The sequence below is a fragment of the Syngnathus acus genome, chromosome 8 (genome assembly GCF_901709675.1).
Source record: "Syngnathus acus chromosome 8, fSynAcu1.2, whole genome shotgun sequence".
Taxonomy (NCBI): domain Eukaryota; kingdom Metazoa; phylum Chordata; class Actinopteri; order Syngnathiformes; family Syngnathidae; genus Syngnathus; species Syngnathus acus.
This window is the reverse complement of record NC_051093.1, coordinates 9,741,693-9,769,341: the sequence shown is the minus strand read 5'-3', so window position 1 is coordinate 9,769,341 and position 27,649 is coordinate 9,741,693. Positions and strand designations below refer to the sequence as shown.

Sequence of the window (27,649 nt, the reverse complement as noted above, 5' to 3'; positions counted from 1 at the left end):
CTAAGTGCTTCAAGAATGTCTGAAAGTCCACCCTGTCCATCGGCAGGCAAAACACACAACATTGACTATTACAAAAAAAAAAGGGGAAAAAACGCATGCAGTCTGTTCTGAATTAGGAATAGGAATGACTGATGAATATTGTTGAAAACATGGAGTACATTAAAGTTACGATTTCATCCATATATATATATATATATATATGGGGGGGCTCCCTGCGTATGTTCGTGCTCTTTAAATTTGGCAACAGCGGCTTGCGTGGAGCCCGAGCGTGACGTCAGCAGATTACATCAGCACCTTGGATACGGGCTCGCCACTCACTATAGGGATCCTGCCCCGTTTTGGACCAATCACGGCGGTGTTTTCCACATTGCGTTCGACACCACCCACGCAGCCACTTTGCTGCTGCTCGCTTTGGGACGATTGTTCAGCAGCAGGGAATCTCCACTCAAGCACAATCCCTTCACAAGCAACTGTGGCAACGGCACGTGAAGAGAAAACAGGTAAGCGCTCCTTATTGTCCTATTTTTGTTTTTGTTCTTAAAATGTACCGCTTGACGGCATCGCTTCGGCATGTGAACCATTTGCTGTCAGCAGCCCTGCCTTATCTCTGACGTAAGCACTCGTCACAGGCGTCCCTCCCATTTCGCGGAATCAAATGTCTCTAGATTGATAGCGCGCAGCGACCAATGAGCAAACGATACGGGCGCTACTCTCTGGGCGGGACTTGCGTTTCCAGCCAATCGAAGCCACCTATATTGTTTTGACCTCTGTAACCGCATCACCGCCTACCTCGTGCCCATGGCGGAGGAAATCTATAAATAAGGGCGGTCGTCAGCCAGGCGGAGTCGAAGTCGCAGAACTCCCGAGAAGGAGGGAGCTACTCCGCCTAGCCTGCTGAAAAAAGCTCGAACTCACCTTCACACCCAGAAACTCAAGCAATCGGCAATCCTCAGACATTTTTCATCTACCGGAATACCTTTTTTAAAAACAAATCTTAATATATTACAGGTGAAGAAAGTAGCAGTACTTTGTTCACTATTTGCACTAGCAGTACTCGACAACTACTGAGAATTGAGTTTTTTCAACCAAAGTGAGTATTTTCAGCGTTCCGTTGAGCTCTTGAGGCTTTATTTTGGCTGCTTGACGTACTGAAAGCTCTGTTAACTCTTACTAAGCTGATTTGCTGCGTCAGTGCACGAAAGTTAAAGGTTCGTTTGTATGGGTGTGGGCTTAGATGGTGCGACTCCTAGTTTGTTCTGCAAAACCATGTCTTTCTTTATGATAGCTTTCGAATGACGCGTTGGGGAATAGAAATTGTCGTCTGTCGGTCGGCTCGATTTTCTCCCACTCGTAAATGAGATCGATGAAAGCCAGAAGATCGCCACTATTGTAAGCGTATTGCTCGAACTTTGCTAAGCTGAAAAGGCTGAATGTGTTATTTCGCAATACTTTGCTGTACATTTACCACAAAGGGGGCTGGTTCCATGACGGCGTCCCTCCCCAAAACCAACGAGATGAATATTTGAGTACAACAACAAAAAGAGGAGTTTTTGTGTGCCTCCGTTGACCTAGCCTTTTTTTAATGTCGATTAGCGGATTCAAATCCTTTGCACGTTTATATAAAAGACAGTATTTGTCAAATGAGAGGACGTATTTGCTTTTTGCTGTCTGTGTAGGTAGATGGGTGGGTGCAGCCATTGTTTTGGGTGTTTCAGATAGCCGCACAGTCATTGGATAGACATTATTGACTCAGTCAATTCTATGTCCTGCTTTCATGGAGGATTGTATCATGCATTTGAATTCCCATCAATTGGTATTCTAATGTAATGAGATCTTACTTTTTTTTTTCTCTCTCTTCAATCTTTAATCTGACTAACAGTTGTATGTATGCCTTTCTTTTCCTTTCCAGAAACTGTGTGGAAAGAAAGTTCTTCAAGTCCAGCACTTTTGCCCTCGGAACACGATCGAGCCCACACTTTGGTCCCATAGGCCATTTTGCCTGAAGCGCACCCGTGTGTGTTGTCAACCAACCACGGCTAAACAAAACCGACCCAGTCGAGCCATTTTCACTCACGCACGCCCGGTCTCCGCTTACCTGGTCAACCTCAGCAGTCAGCTATGCAGCTTGAAATCCAAGTAGCTCTCAACTTCATCATCTCGTACCTGTACAACAAGCTGCCCAGACGGCGGGTGAACATCTTCGGCGAGGAGCTGGAGCGGCAGCTGAAGCAGAAATACGAGGGACACTGGTACCCGGACAAGCCGTACAAGGGCTCGGGCTTCAGGTGCATCCACGTAGGGGAGAAGGTGGACCCCGTGGTGGAGAAGGCAGCCAAAGAGAGCGGGCTGGACATCAACGACGTCCGCCACAACCTTCCCCAGGACCTCAGCGTTTGGATCGACCCTTACGAGGTGTCCTACCAGATTGGGGAGAAGGGCCCCGTCAAAGTGCTGTACGTCGACGACAGCAACGAGAGCGCGGCCAGCGCAGGGGGGCTGGATCTGGACAAGGAGATCAAGAACAGTTTCAATCCGGACGCGCAGGTCTTCATGCCCATCAACGAGCCCATGGGCGGCATCTCGCCGGGCTCCAGCTCGCCCTCCCCTCCTTTCGGCCACTCGGCGGCCGTCAGCCCCACTTTCATGCCCCGCTGCACGCAGCCTTTAACCTTCACCACCGCCACCTTCGCCGCCACCAAGTTCGGCTCCACCAAGATGAAGAGCAGCGGGCGCAACGGCAACAACGGCGGCACTAATGCCGGTGCTGGCGGCAAGGCGGCGCGCACCTCACCCACCAACCTGGGCCTCAATGTGAACACTCTCCTGAAGCAGAAAGCCATCTCCACCTCCATGCACTCGCTCTACGGACTAGGCCTGGGAACGCAGCAGCAGCAGCAGGCCAAGCCCTCGGCCCTGTCCCCCAACGCCAAGGAGTTTGTGTTCCCCAGCCTGCAGGGCCTGAGCAGCCAGAGCGCCCTCTTCCCGGCGGACAGCTCGCTGGGTCTGGGCCCGCTTCCGTACGGCAACGCCTTCGACGTGTTTGCGGCCTACGGCGGCCTTAACGACAAGTCCCTGATGGACGGCTTGAATTTCAGCTTGAGCAACATGCAGCATTCTAACCAGCAATTCCAGCCAGTCATGGCCAACTAGTACCCTGAGCTAGTACTAACGACCAGATAATGTGACCGCTAGCAGCAGCAGCAGCAGCAGCAGCAGCAGGAGGAGGTCTCAAACTTCAAGTGCACATTTAGAAAAACAAAAAGGAAAAAAAAAAAAAGAGAAGCGAATGTCAAGGTTAAAAGGAGAAGTGACAGCGTCGGTCGGCTATAAGATCTCAGTCACGAGTCTTAAGAATACGAGCCCGAGGGTGAACGACTTTGCCCCCTCGAGTTACAACTTTTCTTTTTACCTACCCTCAGTGGTGACGCTTGTTGTACGAGATGTCCGAGCTTGGTAATCCAAAACTTCAACTTGCATTATTGTTATTTCATTTGCCAACCAAGCACAAACTATTTTTTTATGTTACTGTTTAAGATATATTTAAACGAAAAAGACAAAAAAAACACAAACTTCACCACGAGTCATGGCCTCTTTCAGTATTTCGACAGAACTGGACATTGCCAATCTTTCAAGAATTCGGCAAAGCTAAGTGGGATTTTCTGGTCTTTTTTCTAATTGTATAATTTAATTTAGTACAGAGTTTGTAAAATATCAGAGTATCTATTGTTTCTACGACACGGTATTGCATTTATATCTTTTTACTACTACAGTGATCTGTGATGGCTGCAGCAACTTTGTTTTCTTTTTTTATTGAAATTATATAATAAAAAATGAATCCATCTTTCAAAAAAAGACATTGACTATTCTAAAGACTGTGTACAGATTATTCCGTAGTGGTGGGATTTAAGAATATTTGCTTTTTGGGGGGAAAACACATAGTTGTATTTTCTGTTAAGAGTAAAAAAAAAAAAAAAAAAAAAAAGATTTTTGCTATATTATGGACAAAATGTAATCGTATATTAATTTTGTACCTACATTGTGCAATACTTGATAAAACAAAACGGTATAACAAAGTATTCGGAGTCAGTGTCTTACATGTTAACAGGGACTGATAGTTTATTAAGTTTGTATTAAAAGGCTTGAAAATAACAGCTGGTTCACTTGGGTCTTTGTGGGGATGTCCAAGCCACATTTGAGTTCCAAGTACTTAACTTGGGAGCTTGTAGGCACCACTTATCATCAAATATTCAGTTGACTGCAGTGTTAGTGAGAGACAAAGTTCACAAACATACATTTGAAATGATCAAACATTAGAACAGCAAAATCAACCCATTTGAATCCATGTCAAGGGGCGGCCATTTTGTTATTTACTGTCCACTGAAAATGACATCACAGTGCCTAACGACTCTGCTTGCAAACATCACGTGACCAATTCCAAACAATTGAGTCATTCTTGGATGCACCCGGAGCCTTGAGCCACTGTGACATCATTTTTAGTCGACAGCAAGCTGCAAAATGGCCGCCCCCGAGCTGGCTTAAAAAATGGCTTCATTTTGCTGCTTCATTCGTAGTCCGTAAATGCAATATTCATCCGGATGCCGTGTTAAGACTCGCGCAGACACATGGAAGCCATTCTTTCACTTGACTTTTCCTTGAAATGAACAAAAAGCCCAAATATTCCAATGTTGACAAAGAGAAGGACTGTTTGCGGAATTGAAATGTTCTAGGCAAGCGGCTCGTTCCAATTCACCCAGTGATTTTGAACACTGTGCCTTGTAAATGGATAACAAGCTCCAAAGGGTTTGAGGACACCTTGTTCATAAAAGTCCCTGTGTTGTTGCACTCAAAGAAACACTGCGGAGAATTTCAATAAAAAGCTGCACGCAACCTTTGAGAGCATCCCGTTTGTGCCGCTGCTGCCGTCCGTCGCCGCATATCTCCAAATGTCCGAGACTAAAATAACCCTCGTGGTGTATCATGATCCCTCTGGGGGCCGCCTCATCGTCACTTGACTGTCTGCGTGTCCCCTGATACTCTTACGAAGGTGGGGGGGTGCTGATCGTGCTCTGTAAAGTTCACCGTGAGTGTTTGTGTGCTGATACTGTGTGCACAACAGAGTGTGTGTTTGTTTATCATCATCGGGGTGAATGTCTCAGGGGAAGGTCGGGCTTCAAATGTCTTGAATGCTTCCCCGCTGCTTTTTGCACTCTTTTTTTTTTTGCAGTACGTCATCTATGGAGCCGAGGCCTTTACTTTTATACCTATGACAATGACATGATTTATACTGTACGTTCTCATAGTAATGTAACCCGATTACGGTTATCGACTTCACCGCTTGTGTCCTTTGGCCAAAGATAGCGACGTGAGTCGAGCCCTGTTATGTCATAACTTGGAAAATGTTCCTTCACTGACTGCTCCGTGAAAAGTCCTTCGATAAGTACGAGACGGGCGAAAATATATTACTCTGGATTTAATAAGCAGGTCATGTCCTCCGCTGCGTCTGACTGTATTCTCAGGAGACTTGAGTTGAAAATCCAAGAAAAAGTCGAGAAGTATATTGAGCAGTATTTTTCCCCAGCACGAGGCATGAGTCTCCATTGATATGCTACAGTGGCAATCTTTGATTTTGGTATTTGTCCACGATCTCAAAGAAATCAAAGCATTAAAAGCCAAAGCAGTCATATATATATAGTGCAAAGCAAACCTCTTTGTGTCCTTTAACGTGTCATTTGAAATTCTGCGGAATCTGAGGCAACTTATCTTGCTAGACTGCTAATGACAAAAACAACAATTCCTTTCCATGGGAATGTTCTTTCTGACATCAAGTAAATCATTTGAGACAACCGTCAGAGTGTTGCTCAACCGGACTGATTGCAAAGGGCCTTGTGACCCTTTACCTCCAAATCGATTTACTTCAAATTGACATACGTCATTTTAGCCAGGATGATATAGATGAACATCCAAACACTAAGAATAGAAATGAGGAGAAGGCAAATCTTGTGCCAGGCTGCCAGTCTGCCCTTCGCCTCCCATAAAAAGACATTGCAGCTCAATGGCGCTGGTGGTGGGTGCCAGCTGACAAGACTTTATGGTAATGTTACCCTCCTCAGCAAAAAAAAAAAAGCACTTAATGGCTTTTCATTGGCCTGCCTTGCCTTTCAGCTCAGCCCATCTATTTCTGGAAGCATGGCAGAGCTGATTGAGCAACGATAAGCTGGCGGGAATGTTGCTTTGCTATTAGCATGACTTCACTACACCTTATCTGTACTGCACAGGAGAAACTATAGGAGGATCTGTTGGCTCCTTAGCTGGGGATATTAGACCTCTTTTATTTTCTAGCAAACGATAAAGCACATTGCCCGACGAGGAGCTCGGGGTGTTGACATAGTTTCCAACAGTTGCTCACACCCAGTTGGAACACACCAGTAATAGCCGGTAGGCACAAACACTTTGCATCCCTTCAAATATGCAATTGTAATTCCCCCCTGGAGCTGCAAACTGGCATTAGTATATGCAGATGGAGGCATGATATTCGAAACAGCGATGACTTGGAAAGCGCTTTTCCGCTTATTTTAGATGCATTACACGTCCGCTTTATCTCCTTGTACTTTCTCTGTTTAACATTTATGAGGCATTGTGGGAGTTGTCTGCTTTGCTCTGTGCACTCAAATATTTCCCCAGCAGACACCCGTGTGTGCGTGCGTGTGTGTGTGGGTGTGTGTATTAGTGCGCGCCCAGCCCTTTAAACTGCAGATGATCTTATCCGCAGAGGGAAACGAAAAACAAAGACTTTGCGGCCTCCCCCACCCTAACTTTTACCTCTAGTCTACACTTGACTCATTTTTGGCCTCCAGGGCTATCAAGCTAGCACGCCACTCCCATACCTGCTGCTGAGCTCCCAAGAAACGCGACAAGGGCAAAAGTCTTTTTAAAAAGCAACCAGGGGTTGGGCTTGATCAGCGCTGAAATCATGAAGACTCTTTGACTATACTGTGTCTATGGTACCATTCGTTGAAGCTAAAATTCCATATTTTTAAACTTCTCAACAGTCTACAAAGACCACTGTGTTCCCACCCCTCTGCTATTAACTTCTCCGGGAAAGGAGATACTTTCAGTAGTGTCCAAGTGACATGAAACACCGCTTGCCATGCGGGAATTAATCAGTGCAGTGCAATCTGCAGATCAGTGGCACCGGTGCCGCTCGTGGGGGGAGCGACAGCAGGGAAAGAAGGTAAAGGGGGGGGGGGACACCTGCTATCCATCACTTCGAAGTGTGTGTGTGTGTTGAAAGAAAGAAGGAGATAGGACGGTGCAGCAACAAAGGAGTCTTTTGTTGTCCCTCACAAGCTTCATGCTCACAAGAGGCTGATTTGCAGCCACGATAGCGAGCATTGCTAAATTGTGCACAGCATGCGTGGACAGAATACAAGCGTGCACTTTTGTTGAAGATGAGAGAGGTGGCAAATGTACTCCAACTCTGGATTTACATGCGAGATTGATGTGTAAAAAGAAAAAGTCTGGTCAAAAGTGCATTGATGTTAGCAACTGCTGCTACCTTAATAGCATCATTATTCCTGATGGCGCGTTACTATAACAACAAATTGTGATCAGCCTCAACAAGGAGTAGTGTCAAAAGAATGTTTGAGGAAACGAAGACTGTCAAAGTCAAAGTCAGCTTTATTGTCAATCCCTTCATATGTCAAGACACACAAAGAAAGTAGGTCACCAACATTACTGCTAACCAGCAGCTCATTGGCTAGCTGCGAGCTTGTTGTTAACGTGTTAAGATGGCAATACTTTGAGCCGCCATTGCACTTGAATTCCATTTCTCAGCAGAAAGAGAAAAAGCCATTGAAAGTTTCTCCCTGCAACTCTTGAATCCATCCACACTATCTTTCACGTACGTCACTGCAAAGTTTTCTCTCCAGTTGATGCTTCTGAAACACCTTTCCTCTGTCTACTTAAAGTCAAGTTGGATTTACCTGACACATACCTCAGAATGCCTTGAAGGCTCCATGAATAATATTTGCACATCCCTTATGGGAGAGAGAGTCAAGCGGCTGGGCCGAGAAATGTCCGACTTCTCTTGAAATGGTTTCCTTGCTTGTGGACGAGGATTTGCTCAGTGAGGATGTGCGGGGGGGGGGGTTGTGTCCTTGAGACCTGCTATGAAGATTGACTGGAGTTATTGGAAAATGATAGAGTGAGAGCACAAGCAGCAACCTGGGCCAGAGCCTGTGATTGGATCTCTTTTGTGAAAGTGTTCAGGGAATGTCGCCACAGCTGGAACAGCAAATGCGAGGCTCTGGAATTTCAGCTATCTCCACAAGAAAGCTTCCCGGGACGCTCGTGCGCAAGCCCAAGCACAGTCCTTAGTCGTTTCACTTTGGACCAAAGCTTCAGAAAATGTTCAAAACTGGAGTTGTGTCCTGCTACTTTACTTAGTCAAATGTATTGAGGAAAATATTTCAAGTTTCATTGCTGCTTGTAACTATTTAAATGGCAATTTACATAAGCAAATGTGCAAATGGATTTTTTTTTTCCATTGACAGTAAGAACTTGACTTGGTGTTTGCGTAGAAACGAAAGACAAAAAGAAAAAGAGATGAGTTATCCAAGTTGCCCGAAGCAGCAGATGTCAGCGACTTTATGAGGAGAACAAAAGACACATCATAGTACACCAATTTGTCCCAAATTCTACTGGTTGTAGATGACGTTTCTTGACTGTCACGAACAAAAGCGTTCATTCAGAACGAAAGGAAGTACGTATGTCGTCGCTTTTGCTGAGTCACCTTTGCGTGTTTTTGGATAGGGAAAAGACATGCTACCGTGCAGTGTGACTATGAGGCCCACTTATGTAAATATAGCACATTAGGCCATTGGCGTATGACGCACACTTGCTGCTGGAGAGCGTAGCCATTGATTGAAGTGCATGTGCTCACGGTGTGACGCTTCTGGTCCTTTCCTTTGAAATTGAAAGAGCCCATTTCTCCATTTTTCACACAATCTTGGGACTTTGTCGCTTCGGACGGATTTTCTTTCTTCGGAGCTCACACTTTTAGTCGTTTTTAACAATCATATCTTTTTGCACGATTGGGATCGGAATGAAACAGAAGATGAATCATCGTCGAACAAGACGCTGGTGTATTTAGCCGCAAATGTTTGCTTTGCACACAGATTGCCGGTGGATTAAATGATGTCACTGCTCTCCCACACAAAAACCAAGATGCTTCAAGCTACTCCGTTCCGTGTGTGTGGAGGCAGGCAGGCAGGCACGCTCGGCTCGCCGTGTGCGTAGGATGCTCTGATGAGTCCACAATACTTAGGAAGACCATCAATGAAACAAAGTTTGGGTTAGATCCTATTTTATAAATGTTCAAAATAAGTCCGTTTGGATTTCAAGCTCTTTGAATCAGAATATAAAAGGAGCAAATGCACGTGTTAGCTGCTTTTCACTCAATCATACTTTTGCAGCGGTGGCACATGTTGACAGCCTCCACAGAGCACTTTAGTGGAACATCTGTGGATAAGAAGGAATGATCCTTGAATGCCTCTCACGCACACCCACACTACTGGAGAGTGGAAAAAGAGAGAGAGAGAAAAAAAAGACAAGAAAAGCTGCAGGTAGCTTCCTCTCCATGCATGGCCACGGAGCGACACAGCAGCATGCTCGATCTCATTTCTATTTCCGCACTTGTTCATCCTGCTAGCGGTTCACAGTCGGCCCGAAAAACATCAATGGGGCGGTGTGATTGAGTTCTGTCGGAGGAATATCGGAGTAGCTTGGAGCCAAATAAGGAGAAGGGCGACTTCTGCCATTGCAATGTGCTTCTTATACACGTTAAAGACGTGCGCTGGCTGGCTGGCTGGCTGGCTGGCTGGCTCGCTGGCTGGCTCGCTGGCTGGCTGGCTGGCTGGCTGGCTGGCTGGCTGGCTGGCTGGCTGGCTGGCTGGCTGGCTCGCTGGCTGGCTGGCTGGCTGGCTCCTCATAATATGGTCATTATTCTTAGCTGGGTGGATGTAGTCACTTAAGTGCAAAGAATGTCTTGTATCCAGTTGAGAGGCGGCCTTTATTTGAGCAAATAAGGGTGGAGCTGACACACTCGTGACACACTCAAGCCTGTCAGCAAGGAGCCCCAAAAGGGGGCTCTCGAAATCCTCCCGTGTCATTGTAGCATCGGTTTACATTTGGGTCCTTGATATGGACCAATATCAGCAAGCGGCAGCAGCAGCCGCCGCTTGTAAGGGGCCCTAAGAGGGAGGTTACCAACAGTGAGACCTTGTCCTTGTTAATTTCCTACCTTGCCTGCCTGCAAAACCTAAATCTAATTCGAACAGGAACGCTTCATCCTGATGAATCTAGTCCAAAAATATGGAGCCATTGGTGTGTCTTGTTGACTGCTGATTGTGTTTTTAAGAGCGGATTTTGGCCAAACAGCAGGCCACGTGTGAAGGATAAAAAGAGTGAAAAGAACAGATGGATGTCTTTTATGTAAACAGTACGGAGGAGCAGGCCAAGTGGACAGACACACAGCCTTTCAGATTGTATCAAAGGTGGCAGATTGCTTTCATTTCCGGGGTTCCTTTGCGTGCACATTTGAAGAATGAAAAAAAAAAGATCACCTTAACGCAAATCTATGTCAAATAAAGTTTGCAGTTGTTTTGGACTGGGGATGAGTCGCATTTAGCTGACGGGGTGTTATGTGTACGCATGTCAGTTTCATATGCGCGTGCATCTTATTGGAAATGGGTTGGATTTAGTGGCACTGTTGGCCGGCCGCGCTCCAGCTCGACTGCAGACGTCAGCAGCTCGCTAAGAAGGATGGGACGGAGGATGAGTTCTTGGAATAAAGCAGATGGTGAGAGAGAGGGCGCAATAGTTGGGCTGCAGGCAAAACGTCAAATATTACATTTCCAAAAAAAAAAAAAAAGACTTCGATTATCAGACCTGAGGTGAGCTTGTAAACACCAGTTGATGAAAATGTAATGCTGTTGCTGGGCTGTCTTCCTTCCTTCCTTCCCTGCAATCGTACCGGCGGCGGTCGGACAGCCGCGCACGAGACGTGCTAATGGTCGGGTTGAGGCTGACGCAGACGCAGCGCAAAATAGAAACCTATGCGAGCGACGTCGCCTCGAGACCGCAGGCTTCTCGCTGAACCAGAACACAAGGATGATCATTTGGTAGAATCCCCTCCTACGCAAGGAAACCACAGACACTGATTATAGGCTATTTATTTGTTTGATGCGTGTACTTGGGTGTCATTAGACAAAATGATGGATCCCTTTTTTAAAACTTTGACTCATTTTAGGTGTGTGTGTGTGTGTGTGTGTGTTGGGGGGGTCATAAAAAGCAGTAGGTGGCAAACTACCAAACATCACGTCACGCTGATTCTTTGTCCAATAATCCAATCTTTCATTAGCTTCTTTTGCACATCAAATAAGCACGACATATGACAAGATAACCTTTATCCCAACGTTGGGTTTTGCTGATTGGTTTCGACCACAATTGAGCAGCCTGTGAGTGACCCGAATTGTTTTCATGCATGGCAGAAATCGATGGCAGCTCCTTCTCCCTCACCTCTTAACCACCTACTAGCATCAGGAGTGCTTGTCCCTGGAGAAATACTGATATAGCTTGCAGCCAACCACTTGAACAGGATATTGAAAAGCAGGCAAGGGACAACAGGGACACCGTGTTCCTGACTATAACAACAATTAGCACTCAATCCATACATTTGATATCATTTTATATACTTTATAATAATAATAAGAATCATTTTTATTTATTATTATGCTTTTCTAAACAAAAGGCCATAGTGACAACTTGAATTGGGTTTTTTCCTGATCTTTAAGAGAGCAAACCTCTGCGTCTGGAACATTTCACAAGACATTGCACAACATTTACACACAAAAAAAAAAGAAGAAGCAGGTCAAACCCATCTGACATGATCTACCCGGAGGGGACACACACACACACACACTGGATCCTCAGTACCCCGCCTCTCCTCAGCTCCTCTCAAATTCCCTTTCCAGCTGCAGTAAGGTTGGATGAGCCTGTATATTCTCCTAAAAATAGTAGCGTGCAAATCATCAGCTACCCTATTGTCAGGGAGGATGAAGAAAATAACCCAGAGAAAGAAAATATGCTGCATGTGGTTTGGCTTTCACTTGTGTCCTCAGCTGTGAAGAGGCAAACAAACAAACAAAGGTGCACGCACGCAGGCACGTAGGCACGCAGGCTGCCCAACACATAAATAGCATTTTCTCTCACATCCTGAAAATTTCACTCACATTCTCTCATGCAATGCGTGAGCATGTTCACTCGTCATTTGTCGTGGTCCCGATATGTTGCGTTTTGGTGCCTGGGAGTCATCTAAGTGAAGAAATGCAGGCAGACAGCTTCAGTCTCAGTGCGGGGAAAGGTGAACAGATGGACACACTGATGCAAGCACCTAAAGCGGCAGATGGAAAACAATTGGAATGTGTGTGTGTGTGTGTGTGTGCAGATAGGAAAGTCACACTTGATTTGTATGATTCAAGTGTATTATAATGGTGATTAGCGCTGCTCTGCAAGAGGATAAAGAATATATGCCTCTGAGTGTATTCTGTCTGCATGTGTTGCTAGCTACTTTTGTACAAATCTAATGTTTATCATGACCACAACATTGATGATAGAGTATGTGAATGCCATCACCTGAAAGTACAAGAAATGCTTCAACTTTGATCGATTGGGTAGCAAAAGCCATCAAGAGTTCTGGAGCGCTGGCCATGGTCTGTTTTGCTTGTGTCACGAGCCAGGCTCCTGCCTCTCTCTCCCTCAAATGTCACGCTGTGCCAAGTGGAAGAGATTCAGCTGACTCACAAACAACCCGCTTTGCCAACTGCCGCCCGCCCGCCCGCACTCACACATAGACACACGCCAGTTCCGAGGTGTGGTGAGGAGGAAAGCAAGACAATATGAAACAGCATCAAATCCCAATTGGAATTCAACAGTGGCTCCATTTAAACGCAGCCAAAGGATTGAGGAAAAGAAACAAAACAAACAGCGCTCAAAAAGTCTCTCACGCAGCCGCTTTTGAAGTAAAACCGCGGCGAGCCGAGCGACAACAAATTAATGATTGGCTCACACTGAGTCACTCCTCCAATTACACGTTGCGGAAAGAACGTGAACACGGGAGCTCACGAAAAGAGGTGGCGAGTTCCCCTGGGGTACAACAAGCAGGCCCCCTCCTCTTAGCCACGTGACACGTTGCGCAATATAATAGGCATGCAACATGCAAACACTCACTTCTGTGCAAGACAGACCCAGTTCTGCTAAAGCGAAACAAGGTCACCTTTCAAGACGGCTCTTAGCTACCCAAAGCCACGAATGATATAAAAATACACTTCAAATGCTCCTTTCGATTAAACCCAGAAACGCTCGGATACATCTCCATCAGCAAACGTTGCATTTTGCGTGTACAATTGTTATGTCGACAAAGTTTAGTCCGTGTCTTACCTATATGTTATGTGCTAACGTGCGAAGCTAAGTATTCGATTAGTAGGGCTCACTCATGTCCACCTTTAAATTGCCCCTTTATGTGCGGCTTGATGTAACTTGCAATGTAACTTAGCTTAGTGTAGTTGCAACCCTCTCACCTCTGATCCAACCAAACCTCCACCACACCTCCATCATAATAAAGGTCCACTCCACCCCACGCTCTTGGCTTCATAATCAGAGTTGCCGAGCTAAGCAGAGTGAAAGCACAGGAAAGACAGTGCTTCACCAGCGCTCGACCACCGTGTACTTCAATCGGTGGGCCTGAGCGGGCCCCAAAAGCTCAGATTACATTGCACATAATGAGAGGCCTGGCTCAGCAGGCTCACACATACAAACAGAAACACACACGCACACACACATGAACGCACAAATACGCACTCATACAGAGGCATTATTGCGAAAGCCCACTTCTGTTCTGTTCTCCTAGTCTTGATGGTGACAAACTGACAGCTTCATTTAATAGTCTATTTCTTGCTAAGCGTGTATACGTAGGCTTTGCCGCTTTAGCCGAGCCGTACCTACCAAGGCCATTAGCATTGTGACAACCTTAATTGGAGCGTAGTCACTTTGCGAGCCTGCCTGCCGCAGAACACCATCTTACGCCCGTAAATGTAATTGTATTCCCAAACGGACGACGACGGTGAACCTTCCCCTCGTATGCGTATGCTTTTGTGGGTCCAAATAAAAAGAGAACGAGTGAGGTCATAGACTTTAGCCGCAAAGGCTTCCAGCTCAAGGTTTGCAAGAGTACAAGCAGGCTTTGTCAAAGCCGTGTGTGCACTGCTCTGTGCTGCATTACAATGGAATGGAGACAGAGAGAGGCCCTAACAACCTCTATTGATTAGGAGTAAAAAAAGAGTTGCACCTAATACCCCAGCCACGGGTTGGTTCTGCTGCAAACGGGAAAAGACCGACCCATCCCGAGAACTCGCTTTGGAACATAATGGGACTGGACTCGAAAATGAATCGTAACGCAATGTGATCTCATCGTAATGATCCCGCCGTCCGTGTATGTCTATTTACACCCTTGCAATAGTAATGGCGCTCGCTATGTAGGGCAAAGACCCCCACCGAGGGTGACGCTTGCCCATCTGTATGTTAGCAGGACGTTTCCTGGATCGTACCATGATAGCTTTTAGGATAGGGGAGTGGATGGTCTCATTAGAACGCCAACAAATAATAAGAATGTGGACAAAAACAAATACAGGCAGGGCAATGAAATTGGATTCATTATAAGCCAAAATAAAAAAAAGATGAATAATCTGCCTGAGATGTGCCACCCTCACAAATACTTATGGAAATAAGGTTGCTTTGACTCACGCTTCTCTGCTCGGCAAATTGAAAATATTACCGAGTGCTACTTGCATAACGTGTAATGTTCTTTTGTTTCTAGAGCTGGAGCTTATGTCACCCTTGAGCATTTGTTGCTTGGCAAAGTATAGACAGCACTGCACACTGCACTGTATGTAAAATGAGGAGGAGTGTGGGCCTCTGTTGTGCGTGTCAACAAGTAACCTAAAAAAAAAAAGGAGTGGGGGGGGGGGTCGTTCACAGCTGCCATGTATGCTCACTCGCATTATGATTGTTTGTGTTTCAGTCAAAAAGACTAGTCATGCATTATGAGGTAGGACGTATAGTTGTGTTTTATTACGCTTCATACTTTTGCATAGTACGCTATGGATGTTTAAGATGTCACTCGGGCTTTAAATCCCAGAATGAATTCAGCAACTTTTTCACCCGTCCGGCTGGAGCTGCAGTTGTTATGGCAACAGATCAGGCGTAGTGATGTCCTCGGGCTAGCTTTCATTGTGATTCCCCAATGCAGCAGCAGCAGCGGCGCTAGCGGCAGCAGCAGCGGCGGCAGTCTTATTCAAGCAGCCTCCTTAATGGTCAGTCGGCAGGTGCTGCCCACTTCTGGACCTCGTTAATAAGCGTGGGCTCTGCTCCGTGCGTCCCTCAGGGCTTCCGGAAGTAGACTTATTTCCGTATACCTTTTTAATAATAAGAACATTTGAATGAGAGATGTGACCCTGAAAATATATTTGAAATGCTAATTTCATGTCTGTCTCTCATTCTTTCTCTCTTTCTTGCTTAATTCCTAAATCATTGGTATTGCACATTGTTGTGGTATTATTATTATTATTATTAGAGTAGCAAAACCAAATGTGCTAAAGAAAAAAAACAATGGCAGATTCGGAATCAGGGAAAAACATATCTAGAAAAGTTTCAATGTATCTCTGACTAAAAATGTATTCAAATTGAGTTGAGCTGGAAACGCCAGAGGTCAAATGTCATGTGATGCTGCCGAAGCTGCTCAGGTTGAATGCACAAACGCGCGTGCGCGCGCGCGCGCACGCACACACACACACACACACACACACACACACGAGCTGCACGTGAGGCTTTCAGCCGAGGTCAGCTTAGCGGCATTTGCTTGGCTGCCCGCTCACATAAACACACGTGGGCCCTCACAGAGATCTAGCCATCTGTACACCCCAGCGATTAATCTTCCCACTTACCTGTTGATCGCTCATCAGGCGTCACACCCTCTCTCCAAACAAAGCTGACAAATAATTGACTGCTGCTACACAGTAAGCTTCATTTCTCTCCGTGTCTACGGTTTCATAAGAAACAGGTACGGTCGTCATGCAAGCATGCGACCAACCTCTCCATAACACACCGTGAAAACAATGAATGATTTTCATACTCTCATGACGCACAAGGCTGAGCGCAATCCAAAAATAGGCAGACTAGCTAGTAATGTGTTGGAGGGAGAGGCGCAGGGCAGGCATTCCCTTCCATTTCACGTGATGAGCAGTGACGCCATCCTCCCTTTTGAAAAAGGCTCCGGCATCGAACAGACCTGTTCCCATGTCGCTCACTATTCTATTTAGAATGTAAACAAAGAAGCCTGACATCCCCAGAGGACATCTGAGTTATGAAATGTTAGACCCAAAGGTCACGGGCGCCGCGCGCACATCAACAGCGCCCGCCACAATTTAACGCTGCTGATAATCATTATGTTAATGAGGAAATGACATTGGAAAATGTACACGACCCCATGATGTGCTCAAATTAGATCAGCGTGTGCAACAGAGGAGCTTGATTTGCGCTGAACTGGTTTCACAAGACTACAAAGAACCCACAATAGTTGTCAGCTTCTTCCTCCAAACCCAAAATTGTGTTCCAAGTGTGAGTCTGCGCACACATTTGTGTCGAAATCTTCACTCGCCTTTACCCACTTTTATAGCGGACACTGTAAAAGCAATCTAGCTCAAAAAGATCCTTTTTTTTTTTGTGTCTGTCCAAACTGACCTTGGAGGAGACTCACTGACTAGTCCTAGACTCAACCTTTAAGTTGGGACTCCCTCCAGCGTCCGCGCAGCTTCATAGCATTTCCCAAAGAGGGAGGAGGTCCAATCTGTCCCGCTGCTGCCACGGCAACAGGACCTGCGAGGTCATTGTGCTGAGAGCAGAAAGAATTCTATTTAGAGGGCCTGCATGCTTTGGTTCAATGAGGAAAGGCCTGGTTGAGACCGGATGCTGCTTTCAAACTCCAGTGAGGCCAGAATATGAACGAATCCGAGGAACAATTGAAGTTCCCAGATTTGAATATTCGAATGAATCTTTCTTCTTATTAATTTCTCAACTCCGAATTGCAAGTGTCAAAAGTACTTGTTTAATCTTCACCCAAGTAAATAAGATAGCTGTAACTTACTTTTTGCCTTTTGATTGCACTGCCCTCAGTCGAACTGAAGTAAAATGCTGCCCTCTAGCGGACAACCTTGCAAGTTGCAGTTATTTCTTATTTTTTTCAAGCGTGGCTGTCGGATGGTAAGCTTTTGGATTCTCGATCAAGCAAAAACATAACAAGTTTACACAATAGAGCATTGGAATACAATATCAATCCCTCATTTGCAGTATTCATGACGCCACTTGCTTCTGTGTATCATGAATGACCTTCAAAGTCCAAGTTCCTCCTCCGTACGGTGTCACCGAGGGCATTCTGTCTGCACTTGTCACGCTCGTTATTATGGTCTGTCTGGCTTGGCCTAGCTGGTGGTCTTCATGTGAACTTGGTGATAAAGTCAGCCAGGAGTTGAGCATCAAGGGAGGGGTTTGTGTGGAGCTTAGCCACTCACTTGTCAGCAGCTCTAATGAAAGTGGCCCTTCTCTGGGCGGCCTCATTTTCATTAGGCGGGTCAGAGGTCGTCGCCGAAGGCTGGCTTTCTGGCGAGCTAAGAGGCTAGAAGGGTGAGTGCGTGGGACGTAAAGGCGAGGGAGGGGGGAAGGGGCTAAATATTCAAAGATGAGACAGGGGAGATTACGCTGCTTTCCGTTTGTTTTGTTGGCGACTTCTAATGAGCTCATCTCGTCCCCCACGACACCTTGGCTCAGTATTGCGATCCAAATACAGAGATCCTTATTGACTTTCAACCAGTTGACTTTCCTTTCTATTCTCCTCAACATGGCCCAAAGGGAGTAAATCAGCCCGTGTTTTCCCTTTCACCCTGGCCGGCCTCTTGCACATGAAAGGCCAAAGGATGGCCAGTGGGGTGTGTGCAATGCGAGGGCCCCAAACCCAGACACAACACAACACACAGCTCCACGGGGCCTCCACAGCTGGGCTGGGCTGGGCTGGGCTGGAATGTGACCCGCTTCAGATTTGAAGGCCAGACAAGGCCCGGTTTGTGTGCTTGTGTGTCAACCTCAGACGGAGCACCAACTGCCTTCGCAGTCAAACTTTCATTGAAAATGGCAAGGATCCGTAATTCCGTCTTAAAATCATCTTTATTCATTCGTCGGCGTTCCGTAGCGATAATAACATGGAATGATAGGTACGGTTCCGTCTACTGTATACTATTAGAAATAACTCCGAAAAATAAATATCGAGTATTTTGTAAATGATTCCACCTGACAGGAACCAAAAAGCTTATGGATTCTGGTCGAGAAAACGGAGGTGTCACATCCGCATAAAATATGGAAAGAACAACACGTATGAATCATTAGGAGGCTAAAGTTAAAGACGGACGGGCTCTAATGTCAATTTGGTCACATTTGAGTTCTACCAAACACTGTCTGAGATTTCCAGTCTTTGATTTCACCATTGGCTCCTGTGAGAAGATCCAGTCCGACATCAGAGAGCTCGGCGGCTTCTCTATGGGGTGCCGGGCGACTCCTTAAATAAAGCGCAGCTCCTCTTGCCGGAGATCTCGCCAAGCTTGCGGACCTTGCGGGCGCTGGAGGAGCCCACGAAGCTGTCCGGCTGCAGCACGGCCATCCCGTTGTGGACCTCCCCCATGACGATGAGCTGACTCTCCGCCACGGTGATGTTTGGGCAGGGGCACTTCCAGTCCATATTCAGGAGGGTCACCTCCAGGGGTTCTTTGCCGAAGAACTTGAGCCCCATCTTGTCATCCTTCAGGATCTCCTCCACCGTCATGAGAGCGTGACCCGACTCCTGCTCCTCCGTCAGTTCGGTGACCCGCGCCAGGATGACAAAGTCGCTCCTGCAGAAGCTGGCCACCATCTTACTTCGAGGCTTACACGCCTTGCAGTTGTGGTTCTTGGGAAAGGGGCACATGCTTTCGCAGGCCTCTTTGGACTCAAAGTTGTTCTCGTTGCCGCCGCAGCCTCCGTAGACGAAAGACTGACACTTGTCCAGGGCCTGGCTGTAGGCCCACCGATGTTGGTAGGCCTTGCACGGCCCCTGGAGGCTGGGCAGGCTGCAAGGGGCCGCCAGCTCCCCCCCACATGACAGCATGCAGCTCTCATAGGCGTCAAAATGGTTGCGGTTCTTATCGCACTGGCCGTAAGTGAAGGGGAAGCAGTTGTTGCGGCTGGACTCGTAGTACCAGCTGACGCTTTCCTCTCCGCAGTCGTCCGTGTCGGGACTTTTTAGGCACTCTGCAGGCGGGAAAGGCAGATTAGTCTGGTTTCCTCGGGCTTCTTTCCCCCTCGCCTCTCTCTTGATGACCACCGCCAAAGGGAAGTGAGAAGATACGCTTCCTCCCACATTTTTGGCCGTGCACGTATAGATGCCGGCGTCTTGAAGCTGCGCGTTATAAACGACCAGTTGGCCGATGTTGGTGACCACCACGTTGCCTTGGACGTGATTGGGACGCATGACCACGTTGTCTTTGCCCTTCACTTGCTTCTCCCAGGTGATTTCCGGGGGCGGCTTCCCGGTCACCTCGCACAGGAAGTTGGCCGTCTCGCCCACAAACACGGCCTGCCGCTGGCCGGGGCCGCCGTGTATGCTGGGCGTCTGGATGTCCGCCGGAAGGGTGGTCTGAAGAGCCGTGGTCGGGCGGAGAGTTGTTTCGGCCGGGATCGGACTGGTGTTCGGCCACGTCAGGTGGTACCTGTAGGAGAGTTGACGATCGAGTCAAAACGGGAATTCTCTGTGCTGTGTAGAAATTGTCCCCCAAAAAAAAAATCAGGTTTGGATTTGGAATACATCACCTGATCAAAAGTGAGCCATTGAAAATACTTAACATGTTACCTGCAGGTGACCTCAGAGATGGAGATACCCTTGGAGCACGCCTCGGCGTCCATGTAACACTTGTTATAGTAAGTCATGCCGTCAGAGGCGCACGTGAAGTGGGGCTCTCGCTCGCAGCGGTCCCGGCACTTACACACGGGCTGCCCGTCCCAGATGTCGCACTCGGAACCTTGCTGGGAGCACATGAACTTGTCGCAGGTGGCTCCTTTGGGCATTCCGATGGGCCCCTTGTTGCCCTTGATGTCGATGTAGCGCGCCGCCACGCAACTCTTGTTGCCGCATACGTTGAGGCAGCACTTCTCAAACGTCTCGCAGTCCTGCAAAGAGCAAGAGAAATCGGATTTCTTGTCAGCGGCGGCAAGGTTCCTTCTCAAATGTCTCGCAGTCCTGCAAAGAGCAAGAGAAATCGGATTTCTTGTCAGTGGCAAGGTTCTGGGTTGCAATCTTGGCTCATGCCTTCCACAGTGGACTTTTCATGTGCTCGTGTGGCTCCTCCAGCTTCCATGCACATTGGGCTCATTGATGGCTCTAAATTGACCAGAGGTGTGAATGGCCTTTATGTGCCCTGAGTTTGACTGGCAACCAGTTTGGGGTGTACGTCAACTCTCTAAAGCTCATATGGGCTTGGGGTCTGACAGTACTGGGTTTTTTTTTCTTTTTTGCCTGCTGCTGCTGCAGTTAACGTATATTTCTTGATCGCCATAAAAATGTTTTACTTTGACAAACAAGTTAGTAACCAATGACGCGTTGCATCCTTCAGATTAAAATGTATTTTCCACCAGCCTGCTCCACCATGAACTCATTTTACAGCAGCATATTGACCACTCTTGCTATTTTCACTTTCTTCAAAATAATAGTAGTATGTTCATATCCATATCGATCGATGAGAACTCACCTGGTCGGATTCACACTCGCGGATACAGGTGCTCATGGCATCCACCCACAGGTTGGGGTTGAGCTCATTGGGGCACAGACCCGCGTGAGAATACACCACCTTAGCCACAGACATCGGCATCGCCCCCACCCTGTCCATATAGAGCACCAAAGTGTACAAATAGGCCAAAAGAAACCAAATCCATCGCGGAAACAGCATCCACCACATAGCGTGCGTAACAGCGCGGCAGATTCAACCCTTGGAAGAAGCGAACAATAAAGGCGGCCCAAAAAAAAAAACCTCCGAAAGTATGTGGAAAATTGTCCAATAGTGCAAAGTAGACGGAAGCTAGGAAGTCATGGAAGTTGCTCGCCCAGCCAGCCAGCCTGCCTTCCTGCCTGCCTGACGCACTCACTATACGCTCAATATGGCCAGCAGGGAGATTAAGCGCTGCTGCGTGCGAACCACTCCAAGATCTAACGCCATCAATTACTGGGGCGCCAAGAGCCAGCCAGCCAACCAACCGAGTGAGTGACTTACAGTTGGGATCAACTTAATTCTACACGTTTGCAGGCTCCAGCGAGACACCTGCGCACACGCACACTGGACGCCTTAACCCTTCGTATGCAAGCCGCAAACACATAGTCTACAATGTTAATAAAAAAAAGGAAAGGCTTCCCTTATAAATGAGTTGATTTATTGTAACGTCAAAAGAAACGAACTCTTAATTGAGTAGTACAGCCCAGCATATCCTTTCACTCAACCGCACAGCCACATCAAATCAGTTAATGATTCTCTGTATTAAATTGAAGTCACTTCTCTCGAAAAAAATGTGACATATTTTGAATTTGATACGTGTTAAATAGAACCAACTCAACCCACGAGCTGCAGTTGTAATTGTCGCCTTTCTTTACAAGTGTTTAGACTGCTGTAAAAAGAATTGTACCGTGAAGGCTCGACTCATTCTGTCATCTCTCTCTACACCAGACGATGGCGCCAAACGCACTTTTCTCGGCAGGCTGTACTTCATTCTTCAACTCTGACAACTTAGTGCTTGATTGTACAAAAAATGATACCAGCACAATGTGAGAATGTTCCCTTCAAAGACATTTGGTGGTCGTCCAAACAGTGATAGTCTTCTGTTTGCTGACCTCAAAAGCCAGTCTGTCTTTAGGGGAACATTAAAAGTCAACGTGTGTGTGTGTGTGTGTGTGTGTGTGTGTGTGTGTGTGTGTGTGTGTGTGTGTGTGTGTGTGTGTGTGTGTGTGTGTGTGTGTGTGTGTGTGTGTGTGTGTGTGTGTGTGTGTGTGTGTGTGTGCCAATGGAATCTGTTCTTCCCAAACTGGGTCCCTGCTGAGCCAAAAGAGGCCCAATGTGTTTCAGGCTGGACCTGCATAGTCTCAGTCTAGTTATGAAGACACACACGGGCATGCATTGAACTTCCTATTATGCATGATTATTTTTTCTTCATTTGATTGATTGATTGATTGATGTATAGTTGACATGTTTGAATCAAAGAAATTCATTCAAAGTGCTGCAGGAAAGCCAAGCCCAGTACCTGTGCTAATTTTCAAATCCTCTCGTGAGCTACTACCTACAGTTTCTGCTGCCCGCCGCGGAGGCACAACGAAGGTTTCTTTAAAACAATGAGGGGCTGTTTATCTTAAGCTCATTATGTGTGTCCCACTGGAGAACAAAGGTGTCCAGCCACAGCGGGGCCTTAAGCTGATTCCACACGTCTAGACGCAAAATACCGCTTGATAGATGCACACAAATGAAATGTACCCTTACTGGCCTCAGTATGATGTTTTTTAAGAACGACTATCAAAAACGTCATACAGTAAAAGCGCCTCTATTGTAACAACTCTATTGTGCGCTTTCAATTATATTGGCTGTCATTCCAATGCTGACCACTAGACAGCAACAAACTTGAAGACTAAATTTGAAAGAACAACAGGAAGTATTATGCTTCTGCTTTTAATGACATGAGTTAAACTAAAGATGATTGAATTGATAACTTTAGAACATTGACAGTACTCCCAAGCTGAAGGTATATCTTAAACATGGTTTATGCCTGCACTGTCCCTGGAGCTGATGTACTATTTGTGCTCCTTGGTTTGCTTTGCCTGAACATCTGCTCACCACATGGGACTTTGTTGTATTCATTCATTCAAGAGGCGTCACAGATACGCAAGGCGTATGAGTACAACCACAACTCGCTGCTTGTTTATATTCTTTACATCAGAAAGGGAACAGAACAAAGGGGCTTGATGCTTTGGGTCATAACAAAATGGTGGCTTGTTGTGCAAACCTGGGTCACATAACAATGTACAGCTGGATGTGGGGAAGGGGAAAAACAAAACTTTACAAGTTTATTTATTTTTTTTTTAAATTACAAATATTGCTGCACTTTCCCCCCCAGTAGTGCACTGTGCAAAAATAACGCTTTGCGTTAGTTTAATCATTTCTAAGAAAACAAAATATTGACTCCAGCGCCCTCTAGTGTTTTTAATGTTACATTTCAACGGTGTCAGAAGACGTTATCTGATGTCAGATGGGACAAGTGTGTTAAAATAATGATGGAGCCAGACAAGAGATGAGGTCATTCACCATGCTTTATCAAAGAACATAAACAGGTCTCCAGAACAAAACTAAAAAAAAAAAAAAAAACTTCAACAGTGCCTACGATTATTTCTGCAAGTACAACAGGACACATCTTTTATAAAAATATCAGACTCTGGATGCATAGGTTAAGTCAAACTGTATTCTGCTTTAAGTCTAGAACACTAAACAAAGCCACCGATAGTGTTAGTCTCCTTTTCACAGAAGCAAACATGAGCCATAAACTCATTCCTTTTTGAACACGACGCTCTCACCCTGTCTAGCCGCGTCTTCGTAAAGTCTTTAACATTGTCTCATTGCACTTTCTTTCACACCATGCGTGAACTTGAACTTCTGGCATTTAACGTTTTGACACAAACACAACAGGCCTATTTGGTTCAAAACAAATGCAACCAAAACTATGCTTGTTCATAAAAAATAGATTTCATAAAGTAAGAGCTTCTGGTATACCTATGAAAAGTAAACTGTTAGAACTTGGTAAGAAACCTTTTGATTGTGGGACCACTGTCAGGAAATGGAACATGATGGTACATAGAAGAGCAGCATTAACATTTCCATTTGACACAAGGCTCTCAACAAAGAAGACAAAAAATGATATGCAACGTCAGCTTGTTAGTGCAGTTTTAGGTTAGTCAGGTCAAAATCGAATAAAGTTACCATTAGAAACCAAAAAAACAGGCATTAGAAAGGTGTGCAATAAGGAGGCAACACCCCATTTTGTCGTTGGAAAAAAAGAACTTTCATTCCCCTCCACTTGACCCAACAAACAAACTTGTTGAGCTGCATTGCTTTGTGATGCAGAGATATTCCGTAGTTTGCTTACTTACCAGCAGGTGAAATAAGCTTAGTTTTGAGCACACTTCCTTGCAGCGTACAAAGAAAGTTGCAACCTGCGGACATCCAAGGTAGAATCACGTGCGGCCAACCTTGTTAGTCAAGGAGTTGCCCGGCCTCATTACTGATATAACTTAAAAAAAAAAAGAGGTGGTGAGGTATCTGGGATTTTAAAACAAACTTCAATTGGTACACGTGGGAAACTGAAATAACTCAAAGTTTTCTTTTCCACATTGTGTGCAGACAGCAGTTAAAAGCGACCACCCATTCCAGCGACTCCAAGGTTGAAGCAACAGCATGTGCGAAGGTGTGTAAGCAAGCTGGAACATCTTCCAGCCTATGCAAATAGTGCGTGACAACTTGCTTGGAGATGGACACGTCCATATAAGGCTATTGCAGAAACCCCAGGAAGACAAGCTAATGCCCCCGACCCACCCGCCTGTTGTGGTTCCCCTGGAGCCTTGGCACAAGGCGGAGGAGAGAAGGGGGCCCACGTACGTCATCTCTCGTCATCCAGTCATCTCTGACGACAAGTTAGGAACACCAAAGCAGCGAAAGGGCCCGGATCAGGACAAGGAGCTCGAGAACTGGAAACGAACCAAGCAGGGAAACCTGGGAGGCGGGGGGGGGGTCTAGTAGGTGAGGCGCGAGGCCGTCATGTTGTAGCAGGGTCTGTCGGTCAGCCCCCCCGGCCCGGAGAACAAGGACAAGCCCTCGGATTTCTCCAACACAACCTCCAGTTCCTGAAAGTCCTGCAGCCGGGCGACATCCTTGTCCTGGAGGGGGAAAAAAAAAAAATCACGTACAGCGCATTTGACAACCTAATAATGAACGGCAAACATTTGACTAAAAGGCCCGTTACCTTTCTCAACATAGTGTTTGGTAGCTTGCGGATCTTCTCCACGTGCTCAGAGCTGATGTCCAATTCACGGCAGCAGACCCTCAGCAGAGAACGATAGGTGAGCTCCTGGCGGTCCAGTTCCACCTCGATGAAGTCATTCTCACGGGCGTTTGGGTTCTGGATGCGCACCTTCAGTACTAATTCTACAGAGGGGTAGGGACACTCGTTCAGCGCTATGACCCAAATATTGTCAGTCACTCTGCCCTCACCTTGCACATTGACGGGGAAGGTGCTGGTGAAGAAGAACGGCTGGAACGCCGGCAAAGGTCCACCCGCTTGACTGTAGCCGATCTGCTGCGGGACGGATTGCTGTCTGCTCACTGCCGGGTTGGGGTTGGTCACCGGAGCGCCGTTGCCGCAAGCCAAACCCGGGCCGGGCGAGGCCAGAGGGGGCGAGCGCACGCTTCCGTTGTGCTGCACGGCGTGGTTGACGAGATGCGGCTCCACCGACAGATCCACGGGCACGGTGCAGTTTACGACCGTGTGGTTGGCCAAACCGGGCGGCGCGCCGTTTTGCTCGGCCGCCGGAACAAATTCCCGGGGCTGAACTTGGCTGTGAGCGACGGAGTTTGTCGGTGGAACAGGGTCGTCAGACGGCAGGCTCTGCGAGGTCTTAAAGTGCCCAGTTGGAGAAAGTGGAGCCGAAGTGCTGTCCATGGACTCGGTGTGTTCCGCCGATCCGTTTTGTGCCAGGTGCTGAGAAAGGAGGAGCTCCATCTTGTTATCCATCTTTGAGTATAAGAAGGGAGGGTTGGACAAATAGTTGGGGATGATTGGCAACTCGGGTTCCTTGACTTCGGGCACGTCCTCCACTTCAACTGTAGGCAGAAGGAAAACAGCGTTTGTCTATGTTCGGCATCAAAATGTCCCAGTCAAAACCGACGACAGCCGCTGTGGTTTACCTCCTAAAAGCCGTTTGATCTCCGGTTTGGATGTGAGCTGTGAGGCCAGCTCTTCCTTAGCTGTGAGGATGTCTTTGTCTGCACCGCTGCTAAGTAAGTAGGACACAATCTGCTTATGGTTTCGCTTGCATGCCCAATGCAGGCAAGTCCTGGTGAGATTAAAGACAAGATGCCAAAAACATCATCTGCTAGGAGCAGACTCGAATGAATCAAATGACAGGATGAGGTAAGTATTTCTAAAAAAAATAAGACTCATTCGTAATGCGATGTGCCTGTTGATATTTTGTTTGCTCACTGTTTTGTTTTTGTTTCAAACCCCAGATTAAGCATTAAAGGGATTTTCGACAGGCAGCACCTAAGGATTAAACCGTGATTTCCCTAATTGGGTATCACAAACCCATGTAACTCACCAAGCAACTTCTTGAAGTTGTCTGTTCTTTACAATAAGTGAAGGCAAACATTTTTGGTGGCTTGTGACGTCACTTAACCTTATGTTTTTGTGCTTCAACTTACCATCCATTGATTTCGTTTTGCGAATTGACGTTTACTCCACTCTCAACCAATGTCCGCACTTCGTCGATGTCCCCGATTGCAGACGCCTCTCTCAGTCGCTCCTGGAGTTCTTTATCCAACGAAATGGTGGACATGTTTGCACAGATTTCAGAGTTCATGAGATCAACTAAAAGCTCATGAGTTAGCCTGACAAGCAATATTGGCCAAACAGCATTAAGCAGTCCACCGGGCTAAATATGAACTACTGTGCTTGCTAGCTTGACTCGGTGACAGCACACTGCAATCGTTGGTGCTAATCTTGGGTGGTGATAACAAACTGCTTCCGCTAATGCGACTTAGCCACCAGATTCTTTGGAGTTACAGAAGCCGCTTCTTCGTTTGCATTCGGTTCCGTTTGTACTGTTACAGTCCACACCCGATTTCCAGGCAATCTTGTCGGCGTTGTCTGCGTTCCTTCGGTGCGGGTTGCCACAAGCACCGCCACATCGCGGGGGACACTTTTGGACGTTACAACGACTACTCAGACCCGCATTGAGCGGGTTGAGCTCTTACTGCAATACGGCGGTGCGTCCGTCATCTTGAATGTGGCCAATTGACTGAAATGCTGCTAAAAACAGTACATACCAAGATACATACAAGAGCACACTTTTTAAGAATATGCCCCCTTGATTCAAAACAGTAGCAAAAAAACCAAAATATACCAAAATAATGACATGGGTTGAAATAAACTAGAAATAAATCAAATCAATAAAACAAAACGTGACCACCAAAAAGATATATATATATATATATATATATATATATATATATATATATATATATATATATATATATATATATATATATATATACACACACACACACACACACACACACACACACACACACACACACACACACACACACACGAACTAAGGGGGGATTTATGTATGTTGTGTGTATAATAAAGAAATAAAGTG

The 27,649-nt window shown here is 46.5% G+C and overlaps 3 protein-coding genes across 7 annotated transcripts; 1 reads left to right on the top strand and 2 right to left on the bottom strand.

Annotated features, from left to right (window-relative positions):
• The first annotated feature begins 380 nt into the window (after positions 1-380).
• On the top strand, positions 381-4,149 carry tob1a (transducer of ERBB2, 1a). 4 transcript variants are annotated; one of them, XM_037256039.1, is made up of 4 exons: positions 832-1,090; positions 1,312-1,319; positions 1,910-1,952; positions 2,070-4,149. In XM_037256039.1, the coding sequence occupies exon 4, from the start codon at positions 2,119-2,121 to the stop codon at positions 3,148-3,150; it is 1,032 nt and encodes a 343-aa protein (XP_037111934.1). In that variant the 5' UTR covers positions 832-1,090; positions 1,312-1,319; positions 1,910-1,952; positions 2,070-2,118; the 3' UTR covers positions 3,151-4,149. The 4 variants fall into 4 exon arrangements, with proteins under 4 accessions (XP_037111932.1, XP_037111934.1, XP_037111931.1 ...); XM_037256037.1 differs by lacking the exon at positions 832-1,090 and adding an exon at positions 381-500 and having other exon boundaries at positions 1,910-4,149; XM_037256036.1 differs by having other exon boundaries at positions 1,910-4,149.
• A 6,855-nt stretch (positions 4,150-11,004) lies between these two features.
• Positions 11,005-27,228, bottom strand: ankrd40 (ankyrin repeat domain 40). Of its 2 annotated transcripts, XR_005098471.1 has the most exons (6): positions 26,691-27,228; positions 26,178-26,326; positions 25,485-26,093; positions 25,237-25,418; positions 24,636-25,150; positions 11,005-11,015 (listed from the first exon to the last, which is right to left on the bottom strand). XR_005098471.1 is itself a non-coding variant. In XM_037256001.1 (5 exons), the coding sequence occupies exons 1-5, from the start codon at positions 26,846-26,848 to the stop codon at positions 25,007-25,009; spliced, it is 1,242 nt and encodes a 413-aa protein (XP_037111896.1). In that variant the 5' UTR covers positions 26,849-27,228; the 3' UTR covers positions 23,516-25,006. The 2 variants fall into 2 exon arrangements, 1 of the variants encoding a protein (XP_037111896.1); XM_037256001.1 differs by lacking the exon at positions 11,005-11,015 and having other exon boundaries at positions 23,516-25,150.
• Positions 18,312-21,478, bottom strand: wfikkn2a (info WAP, follistatin/kazal, immunoglobulin, kunitz and netrin domain containing 2a). Its single transcript, XM_037255925.1, has 3 exons — positions 20,940-21,478; positions 20,045-20,361; positions 18,312-19,904 (listed from the first exon to the last, which is right to left on the bottom strand). The coding sequence occupies exons 1-3, from the start codon at positions 21,144-21,146 to the stop codon at positions 18,698-18,700; spliced, it is 1,731 nt and encodes a 576-aa protein (XP_037111820.1). The 5' UTR covers positions 21,147-21,478; the 3' UTR covers positions 18,312-18,697.
• Positions 27,229-27,649: the final 421 nt, after the last annotated feature.

What these genes read in the sequence shown, in the direction of transcription:
- ankrd40 (XM_037256001.1), bottom strand. Translation starts at nt 26,848, where the DNA reads ATGAACTCTGAAATCTGTGCAAACATGTCCACCATTTCGTTGGATAAA. An exon ending in CAAAACGAAATCAATGGATG is followed by an intron (nt 26,327 to 26,690) that starts GTAAGTTGAAGC and finishes TAATCTCACCAG; the next exon opens with GACTTGCCTGCATTGGGCAT. An exon ending in GATCAAACGGCTTTTAGGAG is followed by an intron (nt 26,094 to 26,177) that starts GTAAACCACAGC and finishes TTCTGCCTACAG; the next exon opens with TTGAAGTGGAGGACGTGCCC.
- wfikkn2a (XM_037255925.1), bottom strand. Translation starts at nt 21,146, where the DNA reads ATGTGGTGGATGCTGTTTCCGCGATGGATTTGGTTTCTTTTGGCCTAT. An exon ending in GCGAGTGTGAATCCGACCAG is followed by an intron (nt 20,362 to 20,939) that starts GTGAGTTCTCAT and finishes TGCTCTTTGCAG; the next exon opens with GACTGCGAGACGTTTGAGAA. An exon ending in ATCTCTGAGGTCACCTGCAG is followed by an intron (nt 19,905 to 20,044) that starts GTAACATGTTAA and finishes ACTCTCCTACAG; the next exon opens with GTACCACCTGACGTGGCCGA.
- tob1a (XM_037256037.1), top strand. Translation starts at nt 2,119, where the DNA reads ATGCAGCTTGAAATCCAAGTAGCTCTCAACTTCATCATCTCGTACCTG.